The 21155-nt window shown below is 44.7% G+C and overlaps 1 protein-coding gene across 1 annotated transcript; it reads left to right on the top strand.

Annotated features, from left to right (window-relative positions):
* Positions 1-4077: 4077 nt before the first annotated feature.
* Positions 4078-19545, top strand: LOC120473959 (myoD family inhibitor domain-containing protein 2-like). The gene is made up of 2 exons (XM_039664041.2): positions 4078-4282; positions 19238-19545. The coding sequence occupies exons 1-2, from the start codon at positions 4078-4080 to the stop codon at positions 19495-19497; spliced, it is 465 nt and encodes a 154-aa protein (XP_039519975.2). The 3' UTR covers positions 19498-19545.
* The last annotated feature ends 1610 nt before the right edge of the window (positions 19546-21155 follow it).

Raw genomic sequence — 21155 nt, 5'->3', positions numbered from 1 at the left:
ATACAGCAAAAGCGCATGTTATCAAAGGATTTGATTTGTGTTCTTCAGAGGTTTGGTTCTGACTGCTGTGATACTGAAGATGAGGTGACTTTTACAAAACTATTAAGTGTGTCACTTTGCTTCTGTGAAGCCATGAAAACTGAGATTATGAAAATATATATTAAAAAAAAGGTTATTATGCTGAATTTTTTGCTGTTACTTGTGCATTAGGGGTTTCACCAAGTTTTTTATCTAATGTATTCTGAAAATGCTTGTATTTATGAATCATTGACAATCATAAGAATCAGAAAACTGCTTGTTTAGATGATTTAATGGTGTTTGTTTCTTACTTGAAGTTGCACATTTGGCTGAATTATTTCTATTCTTTTTTTTTTATATAAAACATCCTTAATGCACCTTGAGATGTGATTGTATTTGCCATTGTCTAAAATGAGAAAAATAAATTGATAATAAAAAGTTTGTTTTGAATAGCATTTGGGAAGATTTGTCATTGTTTTTTATTATTGTATGAAGCCATTCATTTTATCCCCCCCTCATATTTACACATGCCAGATTTTGAATATATACATTCAGTGAAAACTGTCCAGTTTCACTTCAGTTGCACAGAGTTTTGCAAACAGTTGGCTTTAGTTTATTTGTTTTTTTTTTTATTTAATTTAGAAGCATTAAACCTGAAGAACGATCCCTGAAATAATGCAGCAACAGAAATTATTATTAAATTCTCTTCATAAAACCTAGAGTAGCCAAGACCACCAAAACCGAGGCCAAGACAAGTCCAGTTACCATCAAATCACAAACTATACAATTCATTTAAGTGTTGTCGAGTTGGCACAGAAGTTGCATCTGAATTGGTACAATTGCACCAAATGTTGATATTAACGTTTTAAAAATAAAATTTTGAATATAGAAATGTGATGGAAAAATCAAATGATAGGCTGCACATGCACAACAGTCCTGCTATGGTGGATTTTCTTGGAAGTATTTTAAAAGCTCTTTTGTTCTTGTGATATTGCTTAAAGCTGCAGTCTGTAGGTTTTTTGGGGGGTTAAAAATTATCCAAAATACATATCTGAGAAAATGCGTAACCAGCCATTGTTCAAAACTCTCGACTTTATTAAAGCTTGTAATAATGTTTTTAATTTCAGCGGTCTCGACTAGTAGTCTCGACTAGTATAAGCTATATTGTGTCATTACGCCCCATCTGTACACATAAAGAAGAGTCTCGGCTAGTATAAGCTAAATAAAGAAGGAGTCTCGGCTAGTTGGCTGTATAGAGTCATTACGTCACATCTGTATGCATAAAGAAGAGTCTCGACTAGTATATGCTATATTGAGTCATTACGTCACATCTGTACACATAGGGAAGAGTCTTGGCTAGTATAAGCTATATTGAGTCATTATGCCACATCTGTACAAATAAAGAAGAGTCTCAACTAGTATAAGCTATATTGAGTCATTACGCCACATCTGTACACATAAAGAAGAGTCTCGACTAGTATAAGCTGTATAGAGTCATTACGCTACATCTGTACACATAAAGAAGAGTCTCGACTAGTATAAGCTGTATAGAGTCATTACGCCACATCTGTACACATAAAGAAGAGTCTCGACTAGTATAAGCTATATTGAGTCATTACGCTACATCTGTACACATAAAGAAGAGTCTCGACTAGTATAAGCTGTATAGAGTCATTACGCTACATCTGTACACATAAAGAAGAGTCTCGGCTAGTCGGCTATATTGAGTCATTACGCTACATCTGTACACATGAAGAGCTCAGATGCAAAAGCCTCTAAATGCCATTTGAAATTTTCTTCTAAAATGATCATTTTTATCAAGCTTGTATATTTAAGTTCAGTAATTTCACTTAAATGGCAATAAAGATTACCTATTAATTGTCATTTAAGTGAAATTACTGAACTTAAATATACAAGCTTGATAAAAATGACCACTCTAGAAGAAAATTTCAAATGGCATTTAGAGGCTTTTGCATCTGAACTCTTCACATAAAGAAGAGTCTCGACTAGTATAAGCTGTATAGAGTCATTACGCTACATCTGTACACATAAAGAAGAGTCTCGGCTAGTATAAGCTATATTGAGTCATTACGCCACATCTGTACACATAAAGAAGAGGCTCGGCTAGTATAAGCTATATTGAGTCATTACGCTACATCTGTACACATAAAGAAGAGTCTCGACTAGTATAAGCTGTATAGAGTCATTACGCCACATCTGTACACATAAAGAAGAGGCTCGGCTAGTATAAGCTATATTGAGTCATTACGCTACATCTGTACACATAAAGAAGAGTCTAGTCAAGTCAAGTCACATTTATTTATATAGCGCTTTTAACAATACAGATTGTATCAAAGCAGCTTCACAGTGATAACATGAAAGTAATGCAACACAGATCAATAATATTGTTGAATATTAAAACTCAACTAGTATAAGCTTATAAAACTCAACTAGTATAAGCTATATTCTCAACTAGTGTAAGCTATATTGAGTCATTACGCCACAACTGTACACATAAAGAAGAGTCTCGGCTAGTATACGATTTATAAATATACTAGGGCTGTGCAAAAATTAATTGCGATTAATCGCATCCAAAATAAAAGTCTGTGTTTACATAATATATTTGTGTGTGCTGTATATAATTATTTTGTATATATAAATACACACACATGCATGTATATATTTAAGAAAATGTGTTATTCATATATAAAATATTTATATTTATATAATATAGATTATGTATTTATAAATATATACAGAATTTAAGCGCAAATATTTCTTAAATATATACATGCATGCATAGGTATTTATATATACAAAATAATTATATACAGCACACACAAATATATTATGTAAACACAGACTTTTATTTTGGATGCGATTAATCGCAATTAACTTTTGCACAGCCCTAATATATACGTATAATATTGAGTCTATATTGAGTCATTATTATATTGAGTCATTAATTAATCTTAATCAGCACGATTTACTGCAATTTCAGATCCAGAACAAAAGTGGATGTTTCTTACTAGTTCAAATGACATTTTCCAGTTCAAATTATTATGTTGGTCATACTTCCAAAAAGAATAATCTGTGATTCTGACTGCCAGTATTGACACCAGCGTGGCAGCTGACACACACAGTCTCCTCAAACATTGTGTTCATCCCTGCCTGCCATGTCGAGGGTGTCGAAGTACAACTCACGTATGGTTGATAATTCCAGATTTCAATCAGAGATGGCGACAAAGAGGAAAAACTGCGGACTGCAGCTTTACTGAAATGTCATAATATAAACAAGTACTTTTGTTTGCAATCATATCTTGAATTTGTGGGCAATTGTATGAATTTGGGGCATTTTACTTTTTTGAGACAATCCAGCCTTGATTTCAAACCTGGTAACTAAATAAATCAGATTAAAAATAAAAGATAAATTATTGATTGCATTTCACGCAGTAAGTTTAACATTGATGATGTTAACAAATAAATCTGACCACGAAGCAGCAATTTAGTGATGTCCTTGCATCTGTGGTCTAGAGATAAAATCCTGAGTCCTCTAAGTCTGAGACAGAGACGAGACCAAGTTCAAAATGCGGTGGAGACTGAGACATGACCGAGTCTTTCACAACACTAATGGACCTGCAGCCACGCTGGAAACTATCCAGAGACCAGTGCGTGTGGATGCCGTTTAATAATTTATTCAGTACAGGTTATTGCAAAGATATTGCATTCACATCTTCATTCTCACACTCAAGTCAGTCGCAATTTTGCTCCTATTCCAATGTGTGCAGATTTTTCTGCATATAGATAAAACATCTTGTTTTGTTCATAGTTGAAGCTATTACAGCCAAACTACTGGTTGGATCTGGCACGTGTTACGCTCATATCAGACTGAAGTGTGTAGCTCATTTTCTTCTCAGAGATAATAGAATCGGATCAGGAGGAGCAGGGCTACTGGAAACACTGAAGGTAGAGTATACTCTGATTCCTACCGAAAGCACTGCTTCAGCATGTGCCTTTGCTAAATCTGCTGTGATATTGGTTTTGGTTTCCTGTTGCAGGATGAGTGAAGCTGTGGTTAGCGGGGTGAGGAGGTTGAGCACCATCTCAGAGGCAGATATGGACCATGAAGAGGAGCCCGTGTCCATGGTGTCCTCAGGGGACAGCGAGCGGGTCGGATCCAGTTCTTCGCTCTGCTCGCGTGGGAAGCCCATCGCCGAGAGCAGCACCTTCACCTCCTTTGAGTCCTATCAGCCTGACACTGCAGGTACAGCGTCAAAACTTCTCTGTTTACTTGTTTATTTGCTTTTAACTGTACTCTTCCTAATGCTGATGTAGCCTATGGCTGTAAGACAATTGTGCTTTAGTTGTGAAAATGATCTAGTAGGGGTGTCACGGTACAGACTTCACAGTTTCGGTGCGTTCAGTCAGATGATGAATACAGTAACAGGCGATCCACACTCCAGTCCAGAAGGGGGCGCTCACGGTAATGCAACGCTGTTTGCTAACCGCCACAACCCGAAAAAGAGCAGCAGAAGAAGAGACGATCTATGCATAGATATCCAAAATAAAGGCTAGATGTCTCGTCTGTGCTGCTGGCCAATGAAGGTCGACGTCTGCACCTGGTGGCCATCTTGTCACAGGCAGCTCGCTCACTTGTAACATTTGCTGCGTCCCAATTCGAAAATAGAATTAGTGCATCCCAAACCGTTGTATGTTGAAATGAGTGTTTCAAAGATACCCGGATGAACTACTTTTTCCGGTCAGAATCCGAAGTGTAGATCGATGCACACTCTAACGGCTGATATTGCCCACAACCCTTTGCGCGTTGAACAAGGATTCGGTTAGAACTACAAACCAGAGTAAAAAGTGTTAAAAAAAAATACAGACACGGAGGACGTGCGAGTCCCGCAGTTATGTTGAGAGGTTTAGATAAAGAGGTTTGAGTGATTAATTAACACTATCTGACCTGACGAAAATTAATTTATTCAATGTTCTCCACATTATATTGCATCCGCAGCAGCATTGTGAACTTTTGTAAGGATATGTTTAGCCATTACTTTTTAAATGCATCATTATACTCAAATTGCAAAACACAAGGAAAGTATACACATGAAAGACCCATGACTGGCAGATTAACGTGCTCCGATATGGTAGGAAATCAAATTAGATTGAATGGAGGATTTTAACTGTGACGAGATGATTGACAGGGCAGTTTATGGTGACAGGATGCACGCAGTCCGTTTAAAGATGACGTGATAGTATGTCCCAAAGCTTGCCTACTTTTTTGCTACCAGTGTTGGGAGTAACGCATTACAAAAGTAATACATTACAGTAACATATTACTTTTTGCTGAAACCCAGTAGTGTAAGGCATTACTAATCAATTTTCAGTAATATTTTACTCGTTACATGTTTAGTGAGGCTTGTATTACAGTTGTATTACAGTGTATTGTCTGCTTTTACTTCTTAAAGGCAACAGACTATGTGGAAGTTTTAAAGCAGTCTTTTAGTGCCGGTTCAGAGCGGTCGCGTCTGTAACATTGTTTTTTCCTCATAAATGCAAACACGAAAACTAAAATAAAATGAATATTTTAAGTTCTATGGAGACTGGAGAGCCAATCCTTCCTCCTCCGATTTGCGCAGTGTAATTAACAGAATTACAAAAAATATATTTTGCCTCCTATTTTTTTTGTCACGCATAAATGTGTGTCTTTTCCCTAATATTAAAAATAAAACATAGACTGATATTTGTCTAATGTCTGGAGTCCTTTAAGGAAGTAGCCTATATACGTTTCAATACATGTATTTTCTGAGAATTTTTATTTCAAGTTTTGACTGCAAATGTCATGTCCATAATGCTGGACTTCCCCAATTTTAAATAATTTATCCTCAACTAGTTTCGTGGTGTAGGTCTACGTATTTTATAATGTTAACTTCAAATAATACTAATAGCCTAATTTAAAGATAAGGCAGCATTGGATATGGACGGTAAGGAGAATAAAGTTGGAAGAGGTGTGTCACGATTCTGTTTGTGGATCTGAGTCGTGTGGCGAATCGCGATTTCGTTTTCATATTGCATATCGTTACAGCCCCAAAGTTAAGTTCTACTTAGTTATTTTGGTGAAAGTAACTCAAAAGTAATACATGAGTAATGTAACGCATTACAATTCTGGGGCAGTAATATTGTAAGGTAATGAATTACTATTAAATAACAGTAACAAGTAATACCTAATGTATTACAGTTTGGAAGTAACTTGCACAACACTGTTTGCTACACACTCAAAAGTATGTACCTTTTCTTCACAAAAAGAGTACTTTTAGGGCGTAGTATAAGTAAGCGAATTGGGACGCAGGGATTGTGTTTTAATGGACTTTTTAAATAACCATAACTTGCTAAATTATCTACTGATTTTCAAACGGTTTGGTTTGTTATAAACGTCAGAGATTTCGTTATGATACTGCATACTTATGAATAATAAGTGCATGAATAAATATTCATCCAGAATTATAGCCACGTGAATAGCGTTTGTAAGAAACCAAACTTTTTGTAAATCCGTCAAGATTTCAACGAGATAACAGTATTCGTGTTCGTGGCGTGCTGATCACTCATCTTACATCAGGAACCACAGAGCCCGCCAGAAAGCTTGCCTGTGACAAGATGGCCGACGTTGATGACGATAGAAACTCTGCCGTAAGTCATCTAGCCTTTATAATGCATATCTATAGATCTATGCACCAACTCAAAGCAAGAGTTTATATGCACGCTAGGCTAGTAGCCTAGCCAATATGCTGAGTTTAGATTCATATTTGTGACACACTCCACAAACTTCACAGAAAGGAAAGCGGTATGGTGGAAAGTAGAATCCTGTTAGTTTTCTTTATTTTACAAAAGCACAATGTTCTGTTTTTATTGTGTGTACACAAATAAAATAAGACCCTTTACCTTCAAATGTCAGCCCATTCTCACTCCCAAGGCGTCACCTAACTGACGCCTTGGGAAGCATTTGGACATGCTTCAATATCTGACGCTTTAGGCGCCCTTTAGCGTCAGTTAGATGACGCCCTAGGATCGCGTGTACCCTACCCCCACCCCACACCTAAACCTAACCGCGTCCTCTAACTGACGCTTTCCTTTAGCGTCAGTTAGATGCCGCCGTGGGATCGCGTCATGTAAGTGACGCCAAAGGGCGCCTAAAACGTCAAATATTGAAGCATGGTCAAAGGTGACGCCTTGGGGTGAGAATGCGTTGCAAATGTTGTCTTACGTGGAATTTCTCGCTCATTTTTCTTTAAAATCGACCTCTGTGCATCCTCCATTGTCACCATGTTAATTACTCACACACAAAGACAATGACAGCTTAGGCTACGCACATCACGATAGTCAAACCAACAGCCGTTGCATCTTTCCGCGCTGACATCTTTCCGCTATCAAGTAGAGTGACAAATCAACTATTTTATTTTATGCAATATGGAACCGTGACTTCTGTGTACCGTTACACCCCTATGATCCAGACAGCTTTTCAGAGGACAATGTGTGCCACTTAATAGTAAATCGAGAAATTCATACTGTAAATCAATGAACTAACTAAAATCAATTCAGCGAAAGGTCTAATTGAAGATAAATAGATTTTAAAAAATTCTTAATCTGGAAAATGTCATAAAATGTTAACTTAAACAAATTGATAATATAAAATTGGTCAAATTGAAATGTAATCATTTTAAAGATTTCAATGAATAGTTTTACAAATGGCCAATTATAATTTCAGCACAATTATTGTAGGTTTATTCAATAAATAAACCACACCAGCCACTTTATTAGGTACTCTTTTGCCTTCTGAACTGCGTGTTTGTTCGTGGCAGAGATTCAACAAGTTGCTGGAAACATTCTCAGAGATTTCGCCGACTGAACATCCATGATGTGAATCTCCCGTTCCTCCACATCCCGAAGATGCTCTGTTGAGATCTGGTGACTGTGGAGGCCGTTTGAGTTTAGTGAACTCACTGTGATGAGCAAACACAGTTTGAGATGATTTGAGCCTTGTGACGTGTGTGTGTGTGTTATCCTGCTGGAAGTACCCATCAGAAGACGATACACTGTGGTCACAAAGAGATGGACATGGTCAATAACAATACTCAGGTAGACTGTGGGGTTTAATCGATGCTCAATTAGTACTAAGAGGCTCAAAGTGTGCCAACATAAAATCCCACACCATTACAGCACCAGCAGCCCGAACCACTGGCCAAGGCAGGATGGACCTATGATTTTACCCAAATTCACACAAATATTATCTCCTTTTCAGACCATTCTCAGTGAACTCGAAGAGATGTTTAAGTGTGAAAATCCCACTAGATCAGTTTCTGAAATACTCAGACCAGCCCGTCTGGCACCAACACCATACCACGTTCAAAGTCACTTAAACCACCTTAATTACTCATTCTGATGCTCAGTTTCAACTTCAGCAGATCGTCTTGATCATAGACATAATATATACATAGACGCCCTATTGGCCGCTTTGGAACGTTGCTGCGATACGTCAACGGGTCCGCCATTTTGCAGAGGTCAAGACTGCATTGTAATTAAATGTAAGTAAACTGGTGAGCTGCGTTTTTCTGGATAAAAACATTCTTGGATAAGAATGGTGAAGATCCCCATACTGAGATATTTAAGTTTGCTCATTGTGGAAAAAGCATTTTATGTGATTGACCACCAGATTTTAGCAATAATATTGATAACTGATGGATCCTTTATGATAATACATATGTTGTGGTACAACTGGGCATTCAGTGCAATGCAAATAGTAATTAATTATAACATAAAGTGAAAAGTTATAGTAAATAGTTTAGTCAATAAAATAAACAAATAGTATACAGCAAATAAAATGGCAATGAATACATGTAAAAAATATTGATAATAGTTTATTAATAATTCTATAATAATAGCAATAGAATAAGACATTTCAACTACAGAATAAACACACACAAAAAATATATTTAATATTTTGCTCTTTGTGCTAAATTTCAGTTTTATTGATCAGTAATAGGCTAGCCATTATAACAGAAGTAGCTTCAGTCAAACATACAATGTTAAAATAGCCTAAATATAAAGTTATGAAACTTTACTTTGCCCTCAGCCAAAACTATTTACCAGGGAACCATTTATAGATTAATGAGACCAAAGATAAACACAAATTATACGAATTATATCTCATGTTTAACCTCTAGACTAGAGACATCCGAGCCATGCGGCAACTGTTAGAAGCACTGGCCGTGGTACGGCTGTTCCAGGCGGGGGAGACGAGCGCTGGGCGGGGGCGCAGCAACTCCGAAAACTTCAGATCAAAATTTTCTTTATCTCTATCTTTATAAACAAACCACATATTTGAGCTTTAAACAACTACATTGTCGACTGAAAAACTATTAAAACTACATTGCGTGACACAATAACAGTAGTATTTAATCTCTAAACGTTACTTAATTAAATCATGACCAAATACAACCAAAAACAAACGTTCAGTCTTGCTTGTGAAAGGTGCTTCCTCGAAAGCTGTTTTCAGTTGTGTGGCGATTTTTACAGCCCCAAGCAGCGCACAAACAGGCATTTTTCTATGGGAAAGTTGCTCTCCCCAATATGGCGGCGCCGTTGACGTACGCCCCAGCGGCCAATAGGGCGTCTATGTATATATTATGTCTATGGTCTTGATCATGTCTACATGCCTAAATGCACTGAGTTGCTGCAATGTGATTGGCTGTTTAGAAATGTGTGTTAACGAGCAGCTGAACAGGTGTAGCTAATAAAGTGGCAGGCGAGTGGATATTCTTACTGTAATATAAATGTTGGATTTATTCAGCAAAGACACATGACAATATAACAAGACTATAATAAATTATTATTATAATAAAAAAAATGCATCAATCATAGACTGATTTGTTAAGGATCATGTGACACTGAAGACTGGAGTAATGATGCTGAAAATCTGCTTTATCACATGGGATAAATTACATTTAACGTAAACAGAAAATATATATTTCTAGTTCCCTATCGTAGTCACTTCGAGTTACGTCAGAAGTGACGGAGATTGGGGGTTTCGCATAGAAAGCCAATCCTCTTCGAGTATTAAAACACGAGCCAATGGCATGCAATGCCTTGGGGCTGCGGAAATTTGCATAGCGTACTCCGCCCTACTCCGTGAGTATAAAAGGAGGAAGTGAACGCAACCGCAGTATGTTTTCGCTTCGGAGCCAAGAGAACCTCTTCACTCCTCAAAGCTGATTCAAGACTCTTCGAGACGAGCGTCCTCTTCAGTGTTGGTGTGACGGCGGTACCCAGCGAGATTCTGCATTGCCTGCGATCTGTGCAGTGGTTTGCCAGACTTTGCGCTTCTCCCTGGTAGCCTCAGCGCTGAAAGAGTGAATTTCTCTCCTCTCTGTAAAAGAGCTGCACGCGGCACGTCTTTTTAAAGATGGCTCGCCCGTGCCCTTCTGGATGTGGTAGATTTCTGTCGTCATCTGATGGTCACGAACGCTGCTTTGTTTGCTTGGGCATTCAGCATGCAGCAGCAGCGTTCGTGGATGACTCATGTTCCTTCTGTGGGACCATGACCATCTCCACACTGAGGTCGCGGCTCAATGATCTCACTAGAGTGAGAGCCCCGGTCCCCCCTACTCGATCGGCTTCCTTCACGAGAGGGGGCCCGTCGACCCGGGGATCGGGCGATCTAACGGTGACGGTGTGGGATAAAGCCCCGACGATTCCTCGGGCCACACCTCCCGCCTCAGTGCGTGAGCCAGCGGGCGCTAGTTCGACTCGGTCGGTTGTCTCTTCGGCGGCACCGGCTGCTTCGAGCAGCGCCCCAGATGATGATGCGATGTCTATCACAGCATCACTAGGCGGGCTTGATTCCTCGGGAGAGGAAGATCCGGCTGCGTTGCCTCCTTCGGGAGTCCCAGCGTTGTCCGCGTCAGATCCCGAGATGACGGCCATGCTGTCTCGAGCCGCTGGGAGTATCGGGCTAGAATGGAAACCTCCATCCTGCCCCGACCTCTCACGGATGGATAATTGGTTTTTGGACAAGGCTGCCGCTGCAAAGCCACGGCCGACTCCAATACCTTTTTTCCCCGAGCTGCATGCGGAGTTATCGCGCTCTTGGGGGGCTCCTTTGTCCACTCGGGAGCGCGATCTCTCCCCCGCCTTTCCCCCCCTCGACGGCGGGGCCGCCCGTGGGTACACTGGGATGCCCCCGGTGGAGCGCTCTGTTGCGATGCAGCTGTGTCCACAGAGCGCCTCCACCCGTGGTCCTCCTAAGCACCCATCCAAAGCCTGTGGGTTCTCGTCTGCTATGGCGGCGCGATCCTACAGAGCGGCGGGACAGGCGGCCTCCGCTCTGCATGCTATGACCACTTTGCAGGTCTTCCAAGCGAAGTTGCTCAGAGACATGCACGAGGGCGGGACTGACACGACGGCATTCAAAGAACTGCGGTCCGCCACTGACCTTGCTCTCCGGGCAACGAAAGTGGCTGCTCGCGCCGTTGGTCAGGTGATGGCCACTAGCGTGGTTCAGGAGCGTCATCTGTGGCTCAACCTGTCGGATACGCGGAGCGCTGAGCGGACTCGTCTGCTCGACGCTCCGCTGTCCCAGGTTGGCCTTTTCGGCGGTGCGGTCGAGGACTTCGCCCATCAGTTCTCCACCGCCCAGAAGCAGACGGAGGCCATCAAACACATCCTGCCCCGACGACCAGCTGCTGCCTCCACCCAGTCGTCGGCACAGGCGCCTCCCCCTGCTCGCCGCCGAGGACGCCCCCCTGCGGCTCCCCTCCCTCCCGCCCGGCCCCAGCAGCAGCCTTCACCCGGGCCCCGGCGTCGAGGAGGCCGCAGGCCGGCGTCACAGCCCCCTCAGGCCGCTCGCCCCGCTAAACGCCAGGCCAAGCGAAGATCCTGACACGGGCCGCTCAGTGACGATCTCGAGTCTTTCACAGGAGGCGGTAGCAGGCCCCCGAGCTGAGAACAAAAGATAAGCAGCGGGGAGCTGAGAACAAAAGATTCTCCCCCGGCCCTCCACCGGGGGAGAATCTTTTGTTCTCAGCTCCCCGCTGCTCACCCACGGGTGGGCAGCACCCTGAACTGGTTAAAGAAAGACTTGACATCCTCACTGAGCTCACAGACTGGAGTGAGTGCCCCCGATGCCCCAGGGTGTCGGCCCACTCACTCCTCTCTGTCTCGGAGGGCGCGGAAGGGTGCGTGTGTCGTCCCCGGGCTACACCAATCCCTTCCCCCTCTCTCGCCAGACCCCCGGCAGAACGGACCCCCGTGGAACGCTCCGCTTTCCCTGGTCCCTTCTGTCGGGGAGCGGGCTTCGACGCATCCGAGCGGGGTAACCCCTGCACGCGTGCCAGTCGACCCGCCACGCTGCCCCTCCGGGGGGACGTCTGTGGTTCACATGACCCCGTTGGCTCACTTCCTGGAAGCCTGGCTAGCGCTTCCCGGGGTATCCCGCTGGGTCATCAGAACGATCAGATTCGGCTACGCGATTCAGTTCGCACGGTCTCCTCCCCGCTTCAGGGGAGTTCGCTCCACGATAGTCGGTGGCAATGCCCCAGTCCTGAGAGCGGAGATTGCGACCCTGCTGGCGAAGGGTGCAATCGAGACGGTCCCTCCAGCCGAGGTGAGGTCCGGGTTTTACAGCCCCTACTTCATTGTCCCCAAGAAGACCGGTGGGTTACGACCGATCCTGGACCTGCGCATTTTGAACCGTTCTCTCCATCGACTACCGTTCAAAATGCTCACGGCCAAACGCATTTTCGAATGTGTTCGGTATCAGGATTGGTTTGCAGCGATCGACCTGAAGGACGCGTACTTCCATGTGTCCATCTTACCTCGACACAGACCGTTTCTTCGGTTTGCCTTCGAGGGCCAGGCATATCAGTACGCCGTTCTCCCATTCGGGTTAGCTCTGTCCCCTCGCGTCTTCACGAAGATCGTCGAGGCAGCCCTTGTTCCCCTTCGCGAGCACGGGGTTCGCATCCTGAATTATCTCGACGACTGGCTGATACTAGCACACTCTCGAGCTCAGCTTTGCGAACACAGAGACTTGGTGCTCCGACACCTAGCCCGTCTGGGCCTTCGGGTCAACCGAGAAAAGAGCAAACTTTGCCCCGTGCAGAGGATCTCTTTTCTCGGCGTGGAGATAGACTCGGTCGCCATGTCCGCGCAGCTCACGATCGAGCGCGCGCACTCACTGCTGACTTGTCTTCGTCAGTTCGAGGGCAAGAGTGCGGTTCCACTGAAACTTTTTCAGAGGCTCCTGGGGCATATGGCATCCGCGGCCGCGGCAACGCCGCTCGGTTTGCTTCATATGAGACCGCTTCAGCTGTGGCTTCGCGATCGAGTCCCGAGGTGGGCATGGCATCGCGGCTCGCTCCGAGTCCCAGTGACTCCGACATGCCGGCGAACCTTCTTCCCGTGGTCGAACCTCAGCTTTTTACGGACGGGCGTCCCTATTCAGCGAGTTTCCAGGCATCTCATCGTCTCCACGGATGCATCTACCACGGGTTGGGGTGCCATGTGCAATGGGCATGCAGCCGCCGGCTCCTGGACGGGGGCCCAGCGCCTCATGCACATCAATTGCCTCGAGCTGCTGGCAGTACGGCTCGCCCTGCACCGCTTCAGAGCGTTGCTCAAGGGCCAGCATGTGCTTGTCCGCTCAGACAACACTACGGCTGTAGCGTACATCAACCACCAGGGGGGTCTACGCTCGCGCCGGTTGTCGCAGCTCGCCCGCCACCTCTTGATATGGAGTCAGAAGCACCTGAGGTCCCTTCGTGCAGTTCACATTCCTGGAGACCGGAACTGGGCAGCCGACGAGCTGTCTCGGGTCCGCCCTATCTCCGGCGAGTGGCGACTCCATCCCCAGTCGGTCCAGCTGATCTGGAAAGAGTTCGGGGAGGCACAGATAGATCTGTTCGCCTCCCGGGACTCAGCCCACTGCGCCCAGTTTTATTCTCTGACCTGGGGCACTCTCGGTTCGGATGCGCTGGCGCACAGCTGGCCACGGGGCCCACGCAAGTATGCGTTTCCCCCAGTGAGCCTCCTTGCACGGGTGTTGTGCAAGATCAAGGAGGACGAGGAGCAGGTCTTGCTGGTAGCCCCCTACTGGCCCACCAAGACGTGGTTCTCCGATCTCATGCTCCTCGCGACAGCACCTCCTTGGCCTATTCCTCTGAGACAAGACCTACTCTCTCAGAGACGGGGCACTCTGTGGCACCCTCGTCCCGATCTCTGGAGGCTGCACGTGTGGCTCCTGGACGGGACGAGGCAGGTTTGAGTTCGCTGCCACCTGCGGTGGCGGCAACCATCACTTCCGCAAGAGCGTTGTCCACGAGACACCTTTATGCGTTGAAGTGGAACCTCTTCGTCAATTGGTGCTCTTCTCGCGGAGAAGACCCCCGGAGATGTTCGATCAGTGTCGTGCTTTCCTTCCTGCAAGAAGGGTTGGAGCGCAGGCTGTCGCCCTCCACCCTTAAGGTTTACGTCGCGGCCATTGCCGCTTCTCATGAAGCAGTGGAAGGTAAGTCCTTAGGGAAGCACGACCTGGTCATCAGGTTCCTGAGGGGAGCGAGGAGGCTGCATCCGCCTCGTCCTCCCCTCGTACCCTCTTGGGACCTCTCGGTAGTTTTAAGTGCTCTGCAGAGGCATCCCTTTGAGCCTTTGCAATCAGTAGAGCTAAAGTTTCTGTCCATGAAGACAGCACTCCTGGTTGCATTGGCCTCCATCAAGAGGGTGGGGGACCTGCACGCATTCTCCGTTGACGAAGCGTGCCTGGAGTTCGGGCCGGCTTACTCTCACGTGATCCTGAGACCCCGGCCTGGATATGTGCCCAAGGTTCCCACCACTCCCTTCCGGGACCAGGTGGTGAACCTGCAAGCGCTGCCCCCGGAGGAGGCAGACCCAGCCTTGGCACTGCTCTGTCCGGTACGTGCTCTCCGCACCTATGTCGACAGAACGCAGTGTTTCAGGACCTCAGACCAGCTCTTTGTCTGTCATGGAGGGAGCCAGAAGGGAAGGGCTCTCTCAAAGCAACGGCTGTCCCACTGGATAGTGGATGCCATTGCTTTGTCTTACCAGCAGCAAGGCCTTCCGTGCCCCCTTGGTGTGACGGCCCATTCCACTCGGAGTGTAGCCTCCTCTTGGGCTTTAGCGCACGGCGCCTCGCTAACAGACATCTGCAGAGCTGCAGGCTGGGCGACACCCAACACCTTCGCCAGATTCTATAATCTGCGAATTGAGCCGGTATCCTCTCACGTACTCGTTTCGGCCAGTTCTGGATCCGCTCAGGTGTCTTCGCTTGCTCGCCACTCCACTCCCCGGACTGGATAAGTGCGATATTCCTCAGTTCTTCCATTGAAGTCTTGAGTCCTCCAGCACCGACGATGCGGGCACCACTGCGTGGCTCTGGATGCTAGCTAGGTGCCTCCATGCGCACGGTTCCCCATGGTAACCGTCTCATGTGTATTTTCCACTGTAAGCCTCTCTGAGCATGTGTCTTCCCTTGGCAAGCCATCTGCCACCCCTGGAGTTTAAATCAGTAGCCACCTGCGGTTGGTACTCCAGTGTTCCATATGTGTCCCTATGTGGCCATATGTGTATTCTTAAGTCCTCCCTTCGGTAGGCAGCTGGTAGCATGTCCCCTTCGGGATATGTTTCCCAGTGTACCTTGGTAATCCTGTGTCAAAGTCGGATCCCCAAAAAAAAAAAAAAAAAAAAAAAAGAGGTAAGGCTCGGGGGTTCAGTCTTTCGCAGGGCACTGGAAGACAGCTTGAAGTTGGCGTGATGGCACAGACCCCCAATCTCCGTCACTTCTGACGTAACTCGAAGTGACTACGATAGGGAACGTCTCGGTTACGTATGTAACCCTCGTTCCCTGAGTAGGGAACGGAGACGTTACGTCTCCCTGCCACTTCTGCTGTATCGCTGGGTAGAGGCCGAGTTCAGTCTTGGCTCCTCAGCGAAGACATACTGCGGTTGCGTTCACTTCCTCCTTTTATACTCACGGAGTAGGGCGGAGTACGCTATGCAAATTTCCGCAGCCCCAAGGCATTGCATGCCATTGGCTCGTGTTTTAATACTCGAAGAGGATTGGCTTTCTATGCGAAACCCCCAATCTCCGTCACTTCTGACGTAACGTCTCCGTTCCCTACTCAGGGAACGAGGGTTACATACGTAACCGAGACGTTATACATAAATAATAATATTTCAGAAGAGTACATTATTTTTATCGAATAAATGTTTTTTTTGTTTTTTTGCAAATGTAAAGTGTTTCTTAAAATAATGTTGCATTTATGTTTTACTGTTAAAAAAACGGCTTTACATATTATTATGAAGCCTGAAACATTGGCCTAATTATTAGTTTGCTTCAGAAACGACATGGCTATAATCAGTTTTGGTTGCTGTTACAGTAAATCCGGTAGTTTCAACACGCGTATAAGTATCACTCAGTCCCAAACACACTTGTAAACATGTTAATCTGATGCGCTTGCAGCTCTCATGCAGAGCGGAGTGCACTTTTATGAGCACTCACACCAACACTCAGATGCTAAAACACTCCCTCAGTGACAGAGCCTTATGCAAGATACATGACCATAAACCTGTACTATGAGCTATAATAAAAAAATTATTCTCTCTCCATTGTATGCTCATCCTATGTAGTGAAACTCTACTCGGGTTGCTCTGTTTCACAAACTTCCCTGGGGAATGTACACTGTTACATTAATGTCTGTGGGTGACCACTTATTTCCCCATTTCTGCTCACACAGCCCTTAATATAATTACTTAGAGAGAGCTCCTGTCTATAAGGTTTTGCAATGTGGCATTAGTCTGATTCTGTGCATAGAAGTGGCTAGCATGGCCACACGTGCCATAATCATAATTCTGAGGAATTATGTGCTGATGAAAGGCTGAAATGTGTGTTCTGGGCTTCTCTCATTTCAGCCTCCATCTAACTTCCCGAAATGGCAGATTTCTGTTCCAGTTTCAGTGTAATTAGAGCATCTTAGTTTTAGTTTATGGCAGCCTGCACTTAACTTGATGTATGGACGTCTAAAAAATAAATAATGCATGCAAGAGGAAGTGTTTAGGTAATGATAACTGAGTGATGTGCACAAATACCAGCGTACTTAAAACCAATATGCTAGTGAATATTTATTAAAGCCACAGTAAGTGACATTTTACAAATATTCATGCAACCGTTAATGACGAAAAGTACTGTCCCAGACAGCAACGTAGTGTCGGCCCAGATCCCGGCCACATCCGGCACGTGGATTCCACCCATATAGGCGCTTTTCCACTGCATAGTACGGTGCGGTTCGGTGCGGTTCGGTACAGCTCACTTAATGGTGCTTTTCCACTGCATGGTACAGTACGGTTTGCTTCAGGTCGCTTTAAATGGTACCTGGTCTGTTGAGGTTCCAAGCGCACTGTACCGGTACTAAAATGTGACGTGAAACACTGCAGATCACTGATTGGTCAGACAGAATCGTCACTACCAGCGTCACTACTAGCCAGAGCCGGTGTTGTGCCGAATTTCGACCCCCGCCAAATTATTACCCCCCTAGTATTGGTAGGTTTAGGATTAGTTGTGGGGGAGGGGTTAAGATTAGGGGCGGGGTTGGGATTAGGCAATCAGGTACTGACTTCAACGAGGGGGGTAATAATTTGGCAGGGGGTCGAAATTAGGCACAACACCGGCTGCAGAAACAAACCAATGGACGGGCATTTAATATTGTAGGGGGGGCCTAATTATGACATCCAATAAATGTTTCTATAGGACAAAAACCAACTATTACGCCGATTTCAAGTACCAGGCGTAATTTGCGGGTGGGATATGTCCCCACCCTCGATATTGTACCCACCACTTTTGAAACATATCCCGGCACGAATGTACCAATACAAATAAACAAAACATCTCCAGTTAACTAGCAGAGCATTCGTTTCGTTCGTTTTTTAAATAAGAGACGATCTAGCGCTGAAATGTGTTTTTTAAATCAACTGTTCAAATGCTCGTTGCCGCTGGCGCGGATAGGCTAATGTTTTTTTTTTCTGGCTTGCGCACAGTCTTCACTCGGACGTGCAATCCGTTGTGGAGAGACTCTATTCATTACGGTGAAATTAAAACACAAAATGTTCTGAAGATGTTTTGTCTCTGCCTGATATACAATCACTGATAAACATCAGTTTTGATGAAAAAAAAATGTTATTAGAACGGATTAGAACCCAGAACCTCTGGCACGCTTGGCAAAAGTTCTACCCCTGAACCATTATTTACATTCACGTCCAATACAAATATAAAGGCGTAATTGAACGACCACATAAACCTAAACCAATAACTATTTAAATCGATTAAAGGATATCGTAATGTTATTGTACATATCTGTTTTATGATTTAGCATTGTGTCAGGGCTGGTGCAACTTAAGAAGAGTAATAAAAATAACTGGCCCATTCATGTTCTTAATACAGCTGAAGTCGACGTTTTTGGGAGTGGAATCTCCGCATGAGTTATTCAATACATTATTTTTATAATATATTTCTTTTTAAAATGTATTAAATGCAAATTGCATGGAGAGGGGGGCACAGGCGCTCGGTAGGCGGGCCCGGGCCCCTAAGGCCCGCCCATAGCGCCGGGTATGCTACTAGCGTCATTGGATTTGCGACACGAGACACTTTTTTAGCAGTATTTTTACCATCAGCCTCATTTTAAACACATTTTTCCGTCTAGCAGTTAAAAACAACCACATACCGAGAATCAGGAACACCATCCCCTCGATAGTCTCCATTGTTCCTGTGTTGTGGGTTTGAAAATGTGGCGCTTTTTATACGATGTCATAGCAGTAGAGGCGCGCGCAAATAACGATCAGTCCCACACACTTTGAAGGGGTACTACTGCAGTGGAAACGCAAAGCGAGCCGAACTGTTCCGCGCCGAGTCGAAGTGTACTGAGCCGAACTGTACTGTACTATGCAGTGGAAAAGCGCCATATGTGGGCCGGATCCGGGCTGACACTATGGTGCTGTCTGGGATACTATGATGTCCTTGTGCATTTTTGGACGCGTCAAGTGGTCACATTTATTTCCGTAGCACTTTATACAAAACAGAGCCAAAACAGCTTATAAACAAAATATTAAATAGTGGCAGCCCCACTAGGTTCTACTAAGTTAATTTTCTTTTATCCAGATGACTGCGCCACCATCCTGCTGGCTTGCCTCTACTGCCGCTTCTGTGACGTCTTCGCCATGATGCCTGACGTGTGTGAGCGGGCGTTCATCCGCTGCTTCCCCTCCTTCAAGTATTACTGCACCTCAGATGAGCAGTCCAAGGGGAAAGACTGGTGCGGCTGTAACATCGAGTTCGACTGTAATTTCATGAACTCCTGTCAAGAGGCCAGTGAGTTAATCGAGCTGGCGATGGAGATATCTGAGGTGTGCTACCGCTAATACATTCAGGACAGAGATTCTCCATTGTTCTCAGAGTTATTCGTTTCCACAAAGGACGTTTTGTGACGCCATTGGTAAACCAGGGTAAAATGAGTCGCCCTTTGTTTTAGGCCAGCATGCCCAGAATAAAGCATGTTACAGCATTTTCAGGATACGGGGAATGTATTTGCGACTTTTCCCTTGCCAAGTAAATTAATATATGACCAAAGCTATGATGATTTAATAAAAGCAAAAGTTTCACTAAATTAGGATCATTTTCACATCCATAAACAAAATAAGAAAATACTACAAGAAAACAAACAAAAACACAAACCCACATGCATGAAAAATTTTGGTTGTGGGTACCAACCCAGCCTTATCAAGCTGGTGTTCAGCTGGTTTTATCTGATAAAGCTGGTCTTTAAGCCTGGCCCAGCTGGTGTTTATCTGGTTTTAGCAGGTCAAGATGGTCTCTTAGTCTGGCCAAGCTGGTCTTCAAGCCTGGCCCAGCTGTTGTTTATCTGGTTTTAGCTGGTCAAGATGGTCTCCTAGCCCGGCCAAGCTGGTGTTAATCTGGTTTTAGCTGGTCAAGATGGTCTCCTAGCCTGGCCAAGCTGGTGTTTATCTGGTTTTAGCTTTTCAAGATGGTCTCCTAGTCTGGCCAAGCTGGTATTTATCTGGTTTTAGCTCGTCAAGATGGTCTCTTAGTCTGGCCAAGCACCAGTTTATCTGGTTTTAGTAGGTCAAGATGGTCTCTTAGTCTGGCCAAGCTGGTGTACAGCTGGTTTTATCTGATAAAGCTGGTCTTCAAGCCTGGCCAAGCTGGTGTTTATCTGTTTTTTTAGCTGGTCAAGATGGTCTCCTAGTCTGGCCAAGATGGTATTTATCTTGTTTTAGCTGGTCAAGATGGTCTCTTAGTCTGGCCAAGCTGGTGTACAGCTGGTTTTATCTGATAAAGCTGGTCTTCAAGCCTGGCCAAGCTGGTGTTTATCTGGTTTTAGCAGGTCAAGATGGTCTCTTAGTCTGGCTAAGCTGCTATTTATCTTGTTTTAGCTGGTCAAGATGGTCTCTTAATCTGGCCAAGCTGGTGTTCAGCTGGTTTTATCTGATAAATCTGGTCTCTTAGTCTGGCCAAGCTGGTGTTTGGCTGGTTTTATCTGATAAATCTGGTCTTCAAGCCAGGCCAAGCTGGTGTTTATCTGTTTTTAGCTGGTCAAGATGGTCTCTTAGTCTGGCCAAGCTGTTGTTTATCTGGTTTTAGCTGGTCAAGATGGTCTCTAAGTCTGGCCAAGCTGGTGCTTATCTGATTTTAGCTGGTCAAGATGGTCTCCTAGCCTTTTCAAGCTGGTGTTCAGCTGGTTTTAGATGGTCAAGATGGTCTCCCAGTCTGGCCAAGCTGGTGTTCAGCTGGTTTTAGATGGTCAAAATTGTCTCCCAGTCTGGCCAAGCTGGTGTTCATCTGGTTTTAGATGGTCAAAATGGTCTCCCCGTCTGGCCAAGCTGGTGTTCAGCTTGTCATTTAAACAGGAGAACAGATGTTGTCAGAAACATTAGGCATCATCAACAGGTAAACTCATTTCAACACTAATAAAGGTATAAGAGTGGTGTAGTCCGTATATCCTACTTTTAGCTCTTTTCTTTGTTCGGTTGGATTTAGTTTTTAAAATGTAAATAATTTT

Source organism: Pimephales promelas, chromosome 20 (assembly GCF_988280905.1).
Source record: "Pimephales promelas chromosome 20, fPimPro1.hap1.1, whole genome shotgun sequence".
NCBI classification, from domain to species: Eukaryota; Metazoa; Chordata; class Actinopteri; order Cypriniformes; family Leuciscidae; genus Pimephales; species Pimephales promelas.
This window is presented reverse-complemented; position numbering and strand designations above follow the sequence as displayed.